This window comes from Dioscorea cayenensis, chromosome 19, assembly GCF_009730915.1.
Source record: "Dioscorea cayenensis subsp. rotundata cultivar TDr96_F1 chromosome 19, TDr96_F1_v2_PseudoChromosome.rev07_lg8_w22 25.fasta, whole genome shotgun sequence".
In the NCBI taxonomy this organism is placed as follows: domain Eukaryota; kingdom Viridiplantae; phylum Streptophyta; class Magnoliopsida; order Dioscoreales; family Dioscoreaceae; genus Dioscorea; species Dioscorea cayenensis.
The window spans coordinates 2,424,306-2,435,540 of NC_052489.1; the positions used below are offsets into that span (position 1 = coordinate 2,424,306).

Sequence of the window (11,235 nt, forward strand, 5' to 3'; positions counted from 1 at the left end):
TATATAGGACCTTTCTGCAATTATCTTAACACGAATCACAAAGCCATAAGTGTGTATCTCGAGGCAAAGCTATCCATGAAGATATGGTCGTCTCCTCGCGGCGCTGAAGGCCATTGAACAATGGCCCTTCGCGCGCTTCTTGGCCTTCATCTCCACCACCTCCTTCTTCGCCGGAACCCTAAATTCCACAAATTTCCAAATTTATTCAACCCTAAGTCCCTAATCCCTCGTTCTCGAACCCTAATTTCACGTTTCTCCTCCACAGGTACCTTCGTCTCTCTCTTAAATTTCAACCCTAATTTCAAAGTTTTGATTTTTTTCTCTTTATGACTTCAGTTTGTTCAGGAAAAAACTTAATTTTGACGAAGGATGAGAGGGCTGGAACTTCGGGGACGGTTGAAGGATCGGGGACTATCGCCGCGATTGTGACATCGTTGGGTGGTGGTCCGGCGGCGGTTGGGATTGTTCGGTTGTCTGGGCCGATGGCGGTGGATGTTGCAAGCCGGGTTTTTAGGCCTGCGAAGAGGAATGGTGAGGTTCCTTGGAGACCAAGGAGTCACTTTGTGGAGTATGGCCTCGCGCTCGATCTTGAAGGCAATGTCATTGATGAGGTTAGTTCATAGTTGTATATATTTACTTGAAGAGTTTGCTTCTGTTTTGATTTCAATAGCTTGGAAATGCGAAGTCTAGGTATGTGAATTGACATGACTATCTACTAAGACAATAAATTGATACTTGTTCACTAAAATCTAACACAATTCGTAATAGCGTCAAAGATTATCCCATATAGGGCCTTATAATGTTTTACTTAAATTTACCTTTTCCGAGTGGAATTATCATACACAAGTGTTTGTTTTTTTTAATTCTGTACTCAAAATGATATCATGCTAGTTGATCCTTTAGTTAAAAATGTGATTTTTCTGGTGGTGTGATTTCTAATCCCTTCTCTGTTCGGTCTACAATTTCGTTTTAGGTTTTAGCAGTACCCATGTTAGCACCAAGGTCTTACACCAGAGAAGATGTGGTTGAGCTTCAATGTCATGGGAGTGATGTTTGTTTACGCCGAGTGTTAAGAGCTTGCTTAGAGGCTGGGGCAAGGCTTGCTGAACCTGGTTAGTTCCTTCTTGCATTTTTGATGTATTTATCATTTTTATCTTGAACTTCAAAGGTGATGGTTTTATGAGAGCCAATGTCTTGCACTTATTAAACTTCTCTTCATGGATGACGCTCTTGCAAACTGGAAAAAATTTCACTCGTGCATCCTAGTTACTTGATATCTATAACTTGATCAATTGAGTCATATTGTGGTTGTTTTTAGTATGCCGTGTAAAACTGGATGACCGTGTGAGTTTGCCGGCAATTCAAACACTGCGCTTGCTCCCAGAACTTGGGAATGGAAGCCTTTTGTAGTTTAAGTCAATTATATTCAGAAATTCTTGTGTATAGCTGAATAGCTGCTTTGAGGACATCAGTAACCAACTCACCCTTCCTCAATGGGTGTCTCGGCAATGATCAGACGTGCATATTCGAATATTTAAAATTTTTTTTATTTTATGTGTTATTTTAAAATTTATTTGTGGTTACAAGAGGTTTCATAGGGATCATTTTACTATGCCTGTTAGAAACTTTTATCACTATATTTATTTATGTATTTTCATCATGCTTACAGACAACAGATTAACTCAGAGTGTTTGATCTGTAGGTGAATTCACACTCCGTGCTTTTTTAAATGGACGCTTAGACTTATCTCAAGCTGAAAATATTGGAAGACTGATTTCAGCCAAGTCTGTAGCTGCAGCGGATTCTGCATTGGCTGGGATGCAGGTGATTTAAGTTTATTAGTTTGTGTACCTTTGGTCTTTATATCATAGGCAATAATCTTGTATTTGTATAGGCTTATTCAAGGTGCATATCATAGGATTATCATAGGCAATAATCTTGTATTTGTAACTTTGGTCTTACTTTTTAATGAAAGCCCTGATATTTAAAACTGTAATTTATTTATCTGTTCTTTTAGGGAGGCTTTTCTGCATTAGTCAAAGGACTTAGAAAGCAGTGCATTGAGTTGCTTGCGGAGATTGAAGCTCGTTTAGATTTTGAGGATGAGTTACCAGCCCTGGACTCAAGCATATTGATTGACAAAATAAATCTCATGTGGTATGATGTCCAGCAGGCCCTGGATACTGCTAACTATGATAAACTTCTACAATCTGGTCTACAGGTATGATTCTATTGGATTTCTTTTTTTATGGATGCATCTTCACTATCTGTAGGGCTTATTCGGCATTGTTTTCTTAACCACAACACATACTTCTGAGTTATCTGTATCATTTTCATTCACTTATTTAACTAATTAGTATTTGTTTCTGCATCCCCTTCTTCTGTGTCTCCATTCACAATATGTGACAATGCATGATGTGAATGAATTTTTTTTTTTCTCCTCAACTTCCTGAATCTGAATTGAGTAGTTTTAATCTTTTGCAGATTGCAATTGTTGGCCGGCCAAATGTTGGAAAGTCCAGCCTCCTCAATGCATGGAGTAAAGTAGGTTGCTCGAGCTATTTGTGTCAATCTGAAGCTATATAGTTTAATTTTTTTATTTTGCTGATATATATTGGATGATGTTCCTCATTCCATGACATCTTATTGCAATTTTTAATCTGTTTTACTAGCATTCAGAGTGATAGAGCAATCGTCACTGAAATTGCTGGAACAACCAGAGATGTGGTGGAAGCACATGTGACTGTTCAAGGGATTCCTGTCACTCTTCTTGATACAGCTGGTATCCGAGAAACTGATGATCTTGTAGAAAAAATCGGTGAGCACATGTATGTCTGAAATCTACACATCTTTGTATCTTAAAGCCTGTCATTGAACAATGATCCCTTTTACTCATCAAGCTAGCATGTATCTGACTTGCAAGATGAAGTAATATTTTTATCTAGTTGATGGTGTAAACAATACATACAGGTGTGCAGCGATCGGAAGCTGCTGCAATGGGTGCTGATGTTATCATTATGACAATAAGTGCTTCTGATGGGTGGACTGAGGATGATAAAAAACTTATGGAACACCTTCAAATGAATCAGGTATTTATCAGAGCCTTTTTTTATTGAGTTCAGTTTTTAAAGAAGTTAAAGAAGCTATTTTCATGGTTTAGCTGCTAGAAGTTGACCACGGTTGGGATTTTTGCAAGTCTGACCTTGTGATCTACAGATGTCCACAAGTTTTGCTACACCGATCATCCTTGTCATCAACAAGATAGATTGTGCACCATCCATAACAGAGGAATTGTTCGAGGTCGATACTGGAATCTTCAAAAAACATGTCTGCACATGTGCTGTAACCGGGCAAGGAATCGTAGAATTGGAGAAGGCTATACTAGAGGTTAGGGGCTTGGATTCTATTCCTGCCGGGGGTCGCCGCTGGACTGTAAATCAGGTTCATATATGTATTATATCTGCATATTTGTTTTTGTTTCCCTCTGTTTTCATGAAAACTCGAACTGAATCTTTAGTGTTAAATTTGCTGATACTGTCCATGTCACAGAGACAATGTGAACAGCTTCTTCGCACCCGGGAAGCTCTGTCAAGACTTAAGTCATCCATATGCGAAGAACTGCCATCGGATTTTTGGACAATAGACCTGAGGGAAGCAGTGCTGGCCCTCGGCGAGATTAGTGGCGTCGACATCTCTGAAGAAGTTTTGTCAAGCATATTTAGCAAGTTTTGTATTGGTAAATGATTCATCAAATACAATATGATCTTGTAATTGAATCTTTAGTGGTTAGAATCCCTTTTTTAAGCTATACTGATTTACTATGCTATTGTTTGTTTTTCATTATATAATATTTTTATTTATTATTTTAAGTTTAGTTTTACAATCAAGCCGCCCCAGTTGCTCCACTTTTTTTTGTTTTTAATAAAAATTTTGAATGAAGTATTTAATAAATATAAAGCAGAAGAAACAGAAAAAGAAGAAAGCCAGAGTTTTATTTATAAATTTTCAGTCAATTTCTTTGTGCTGTCTGATTGTGAACTCTTGTGTTTTATTCTATATATGATCTGCTAACTATAAAGCCACTAAAATAAAAGTGTCAAGTTGCTGAGTAAGTTATAATATTTGATTAAATAATTATCCAGAGATTAATTAGTATTCAAACATTAAAAACAGACAAACAAGAATAATCAATGAGCAAAGAAACTTTAATAACAATACAAACAGTACAAAGAACTTGACTGAAAATTTATAAATAAAACTCTTCTTAATAGTGTGTTTGTCGCCTATTATTCAAAAAAAAAAAAATATAGACAGTAATTAATCTTCTTAATTTGCATTATGCTTCTCAGGATTAATTTGCATGCCATGCAAGTTAACCTGATCTTATATGCACGTTGGAGTTCAATGAACATATGGGAAAGAGGAGCGGGGTGAACCCACTGAGAGCACTAGGGACTTGCACTGGCTCAGGGTGGAACAAATGGGGACGGGCATGCCACGTGCCAAAACCACCCATACACAACCACTATTCACAACTCCCTGGAATGCGCTCACCGAGAATCGAACTCTCACCATCTCGGTGAGAGCTCTATCAGCGACCAGTGTCATCTAATGAGACTCGAGGAACTCTTGTTTCTTTGAATTGGTAACATATATAAATAAACAAACAAGAGAATTAATCAAAAAGGATGCAAGACATGATATACAAATGCATGAAATATTGGAAAATAGATAAGAAAAAAAAGGAATTATTCACATTAATATATATTAATTTCCATTACTAGTCTTCAGTTTTTCTCTTCTGTCAGACCTCAATCTGAGTTCATGAAGCTGAGCTTGCCATCTTTCTCTACAACACTTGATTCTCAACTCATTGTCATACATGCTTCTCAAGGTTGGATTAGATAAAGTCTCATAAGCTTGTCGGAGTTCGATAAACATTTTCGTCGACTCTTCTTTCATCGAAGGAGGACAAACATCGGGATGATATCGACGAGCCAAGCTTCTGTAAGCGATCTTTATCTCATCTATACTTGCTGTTTCTGATTCAAGAGAAAGAACTTTGTAGAAGTTTGTCTTCATTGACATGTTTATGGCTCTAGTCTTGCATGAAATAATAAAACTACTCTTGAGTTTTGCCTTTCTTGGTGTTAATACTACATCACTCAAACTCAAACTTAAATTATAACAACAACCCATATGAACTATATATGATCACTTACAAACACACACACACACAAATCAAACAGACAAATAAAAAGATAATTAAACAAGAATTGAGAAGATAGGATGAGTGAGGAAGAATGAAGAAGAGGAGGAGGTTATGATATATATATATATATATATATATATATATGGAGAAGAGAAGAATAAGGAAGGCAAACAAAGAAGACTTTTCAAAAGGGTGGTATGTTTGCCTTTTTAGTTTGGTTTAGGGACAATTGGACTAGTTTTTAACGTTATCAAAGTGTTTGGTGTGCTTATTAATATATTTTTTTTTTTTGAAATAATGTGGATAAACCACAGATTTATTGAATAGGAAAAGACAGTACAAAGTAGGAAACTACTCTCACCAGGGGTGAGGAGAAACGGAATACAGCAAAAGGAAGTAAAAAAACGAGGAAAAAAAAGATCTAGGTAGGTGGAAGACACCGTCTGGCATTGAGTTAAACTCTTTCTCTCTCGTTTTTTTTGGGAAGAGGAGCGGGGCGAACCCACTAGAGACCCCAGGGACGTGAACAAGCCTCGGTGGAACAAGTGGGGACTGGGGCCAGGCTCACGCGTGGCCTGGGAACCACCCGTACACAACTACTATTCACAACTCCTTAAATGTACTCACCAAGAATCGAACTCACCACTCGGTGAGAGTCTCATCGATGACCCATGTACTAAGTAGATCCAGGTGGTCTGGCACTCTCTCTCTCTCTCTCTCTCTCTCTCTCTCTCTCTCTCTCTCGTTAACTTAATCTAAATTAACTCATTTATAAGCATGATTAACACAAACCACTCTTAGAGAAGAATAAGATTAATTGCAAGAGTTTACCTTTGAGGTAGAGCTTTATTTCTTTATATTTTGTCTCCTATTTAAGCATGATCATGCATGCTTGTAAATATATGTTATTTACGCTTTTAATTATAATTAAACTTAAGTAATAACTTATGATTTTTTAAAAAAGAAAAAAGAAATATTATTGACTTTGCATTTGCCGGCCTATCTCTTCATGAAAATGTAGCTCAATGGGTAAACCTTGAAGTAATTGAATTTTTCATAGTGTAAAATAAAAATTAATTAATAAAAACAAAGCGTGTTGATACAACTAAAAAAATTAACCTCTATTTATTCTAAGTTGGATGATAAATTGAGATCATATAAATTCACTTGAAATAAATTATAAATGTTTCATTAATTCTTAATTATGATTCTGCCGGCCAAAGTGTGCAAACGTAGTCAAAGTCATGTTGATTAGGATGGCAAACACGTGAAGATATATAATACTTAATGATAGTAATTAATAATCATAACAATTAATTAAATACTTAAACAAGAACATGTTCATATAAATGAAGACAAATATATATATAAACAAAGAACAAAAAGACAAATTGTCAAATTGGGTGGCTAAATAATAACATAAACCAAGACGTGCGTTTAATATTTAATACTTCATGTCTAACCTTCAATAATTATAGAAACAAGCTCACCTAATTTTGCTTATTTTATAACACTGAAGATAACAGATACAACTCTGTTAAATTTTGCTTATTTTATCTAGTTAATTACATTATCAGTTCATCTTATCTTAATATTTATTATATATATATACTTGTTAATTAATAAAATACAAACCAAATTAAGAGTGTACATGTATTTATTTAATACTATTTTTTTACAAAAAAACGGCAAGCGCCGCCTCAGAAAAGGGTTGTCAAGATCAAACAAATATAATGGTGCACTGATTAGGGTGTTTTATTGGGATTTATTAACTCTGTCAGATGTCACATGGGGGCGATTATAGTTCTATCACGTTCGAGCCCAAAAGATTTCAAAAACTAACAATGAACAATGAATGAATAGTACTACTACAAGGTGAAAGAAATGACATCCTTGCACAGGGGATCCAACGAACAATGAATGAATAGTACTATTACAAGGTCTGTTTATTCACCATTCAAGTAACAATTCACTCTACTAGGTTGTGGTTGTTTAGATACTACCCTTTAATCAAAAGGTTTTCTTTTTATAGCATGATAATACTAATTATTTCTTGTCTAAAAGTTTGTAAGAGTAACATTACTTTAAAGGTCTAAAATTAGTTGTTTAGCTAACACTAGTATAGTCTAGTGATAACACATATTCTTTTCTGTACAGAGGACTCAGTGTTCAAAAATCCCAATATGCACAAGATGAGAGTAGATAATGCATTCAACACATACTCGTGCATGTCCTTGACTTCTTCGAGTGGTTTATCTACTTAGTCAAAATTAATAATAATAATAATAATAATAAAATTCATGGCTTATATGCATCCTATATATGCAAACAGAACTATAATAATAATTGATCTCAAAGGACAAGAAAGGTAGATTGTATTGTTAATAAGACCATGCCAAGAAGAAACAATCAAATAAACTATAATAGTTTGTTGATGTTTTTTTATATGACCAATAAGTAATGTGATATATATATATATATATAATTCTTGCTCATTACTCTCATGCAGCAAGGTCAAATATAGGATGCATTGGATTATCTGGATCCAACCAAACGAATGCAAAAAAACAACATAGACTTGGTTTTATGGGTATTAATGGTTTTCTATGAGTTTATTATTTATTTAATTGTCATCATTGACCACTTCCTTAAAACATGATGAATATAAAAATTAATGCACGTATAAAATAATTAGTGTGTTTAACATTAACATAAAAAATTGTTTTAAATCTATATATATATATATATATATATATATATATATATATATTAAATGAGGAACAAGAAATTATTGGAAAAAATAAGATACATTTGTTATTATTTATAAATAAACAAATAGAAAAAATGTTAGAAATTAACTTCTTTATTATTTAAACAGATTAATATAAGTTAGTCAACATTGGGAAGTTATGTTTAGTTATAAAAAAAAACAAGATGATCAAAGATTGGCTACGAGGTTAAATTTGTTATCCAAATAACAACGAAAAATCTTTTCATACTAAGTTTTACAAAAATATCTTCCATATAAATTTTTTTATTGTAGTAAATAAGATTTAAGTGGACAAAAATAATTTTTAAATTAAAACATAAAAATAGGAAAATCTCATTCATGTTTTCTTTTGATTTCTTACTCCTTAATCTCCTCATTATTATCTACAGTTACTAACCTCTCTTACTATTTACATTAAATTATAATTTCTTCATTTTTATTAAAAAAAATAAAAAATAAAACCAACAAGTGAATGAGATTACAAGCTCACTCTCAATCAGAGAACTCCCTTAACAAACCAAGTTATCTTCATACAACAAAAAAAACCAAAAAAATATTACCAAAAACACAATAAGAATCACAACAAGATTTAATCTCCCTCATCTATATAACCACACAAATCTCCTCTCAATTCCCCCCCATTGTTTTTCACAAACAAATGCCACCAATGAAAACTCCATTCCTCTTCCTCGCTCTCCTCTTCACTCTCTTCCTTCCCTCCCTCACTCATTGCCAAGATTCTTGTAAGTCTAATTTTCTTTCCCATTCATCTATATATATATATATATATATATATACCACATGTCAAGATTGTCTGCATGCATAGATTTTTTAATTTAACATATATTAACTCACACTCCATAATACCGATTATTTTAAGCCTAATTTTTTTTTTCTATTCATATATATATATATAAATCACATGTCAGAGTTGTATGTATAGATTTTTTTTTAAATATAGCATGGACTCATTTTCTATAGAGCCAATTATTGTAAGCCTAATTTTCTTTTCTATTTATCTATATATATATAAACCACATTTCGGAGTTGTATGCATAATTTTTTTAAAATATAGCATATATTAAGTCACACTCATAGTGCCGACTATTGTAAGCCCATTTTTTACTATTCATATATATATATATATATATAAAACCACATGTTAGAGTTGTATGCATAGATTTTTTATTTTTTTTTCACACTCTATAAAACCGATTATTGTAAGTCTCATTTTCTTTCCTATTCATCTATATATATAAACCACAGATCAATATGTGCATATATAGATTTTTTTAAATATAAAATTAATCCTCATTCTATAAAATCCAGAGAAATTCAACTCCTGATCTTTGACACGATTCAGTGCCAATAGACTAAGCAGAAAGCAATATTAGTATTTTATACGTATATAAAATTTATTAATAATAATAATAATAATAATAATAATAATAATAATAATTTTTTGCAGGGATAGCAAAGGCACACACACCATCTCATCCACCAAAACACTCACCGAAGCACTCTCCGGCGCCGCACAACTCACCGAAACATTCACCATCGCCACACCACCATTCTCCGACACCGGCACCCACACCGGAATCAGTACTACCATCACCACCATCATCTTCTACACCACCACCACCACCACCACCAACCTGTAGTTGTAACTGCACCTGCCCATCACCACCACCATTACCACCACCACCACATTCACCACCACCACCTCCTCCTTCTTATCCTCCTTGTACTTGTAACTGCAGTTGCTCACCATCACCACCATCACCATCACCATCACCACCATCACCACCATCACCACCAAGTGCAACACCACCTTCTCCTTCTTCTTATCCACCGGTTCACTCTCCTTCTCCGGCCCCTTCACCGATGCCGGTCTCTGCTTCATGGTCTTTCCGGCAGGATGCTTTTGTTTCTCTTTTTGTACTTATCTCTTTTCCCTTCTTTTTTTTTCTAGTTTAGTGAGTTCTTTTTTTAGTGTTTGAGTTCTTGTGTTTTTACTTGATTTAGTTTGGCCTATATGTTATTTGTGGTGATTATTTTTTTAATTTATTTATTTACTTTTTTTACCATTTCTTTGATTATTGAATAAAAAGTTTTTTTATTAAATAAATAAATACTGTGTTAACAGTTTATTATTTCATATTCTTATTGTTAATTTTTTTTTAAAATAGATAAATCACTCTGATTCATTGAAATAAAAGAAAAGATAAGATGATATAAATTAAAATTAACTAGGCTTGTGAGGATGATGGAGAGTTTTAATCTATAAATTATGATTATAATTATAATTAATGTTACATGAATAATTTAATAAAAATTAGAAATAAATTTTATCTTAAAAAATTACATCATAACCGCGAGGATTGTGTGGTTATTATTAACTTCCTAATTGATATGTCACTATCTTCAATGATCAGTTAAAGAGAACATGCATGCAAGCTTGATTGTTTTTAATATAATTTATTTATAATTTATTTATAATTGAGTGAGGAATATTTTTTTCTTAAATATTTCATTCAAAAAAAATTCTAATAAAATTAGTTATCATATGAGCCATGATCCAAATATATATAAACAAAACATGAATAATGTAATATAATTTAAAATAATTTCTATATATATAAAAAATAAAGGTTCCGAATATTTTAGCAATCTAACAAATCATATCAAAATAAATAAATTAAAAAAATTCTATCCTAATAAAATAGTAATGCAATGACTACTCATATTTATTTAATATAAAAATAGCATTCGCAAGAACAATCTTGGTCTTATTTATAATTAATTGATATTTTACCTTTTTCTTGAGAAAGAAAGTTACATTATTACCATCCTTAAAAAATTCTTCCTTAATATTTGAAGGAGGTTATGGATGTCTTTTCACGTGTTTATGGCATCACTTCATGCAAATAGACACACTAATTACTAAACTAATGGGCAAAAATCACATTTCATTTTTCTAACTTAAAATGGCCCTAAAAAATTCCTTCAAATTTCACTCATTCACATATTATTCCGCCAAATTTGAGTGTTCCCAAGGAGTCTTTTTTTTTCTGACAATATTTTTTTTCTATCATAAAAATAATTGATGTTGATATAAATAGTTATCAACTTTTTAAGCATAAACACATAATATTAAACGAAAATATACTATATATTAAATAAAAATAGAAATTATACATTTTAAGCAATGAATATTAGAAGATGAATAAACCCGATCGATATTACAGTAATC

General features: G+C 32.7%; 1 protein-coding gene across 4 annotated transcripts; it reads left to right on the plus strand.

Annotated features, from left to right (window-relative positions):
* The first annotated feature begins 80 nt into the window (after positions 1 to 80).
* LOC120283455 (tRNA modification GTPase MnmE) lies at positions 81 to 3,869 on the plus strand. 4 transcript variants are annotated; one of them, XM_039290150.1, is made up of 10 exons: positions 81 to 265; positions 337 to 611; positions 974 to 1,112; positions 1,703 to 1,824; positions 2,018 to 2,221; positions 2,485 to 2,544; positions 2,680 to 2,818; positions 2,971 to 3,089; positions 3,217 to 3,387; positions 3,550 to 3,869. In XM_039290150.1, exons 1-10 carry the CDS (start codon positions 121 to 123, stop codon positions 3,742 to 3,744), a joined length of 1,569 nt encoding a protein of 522 aa, XP_039146084.1. In that variant the 5' UTR covers positions 81 to 120; the 3' UTR covers positions 3,745 to 3,869. The 4 variants fall into 4 exon arrangements, with proteins under 4 accessions (XP_039146084.1, XP_039146083.1, XP_039146082.1 ...); XM_039290149.1 differs by having other exon boundaries at positions 83 to 265; positions 346 to 611; positions 3,217 to 3,441; XM_039290148.1 differs by having other exon boundaries at positions 84 to 265; positions 3,217 to 3,441.
* The last annotated feature ends 7,366 nt before the right edge of the window (positions 3,870 to 11,235 follow it).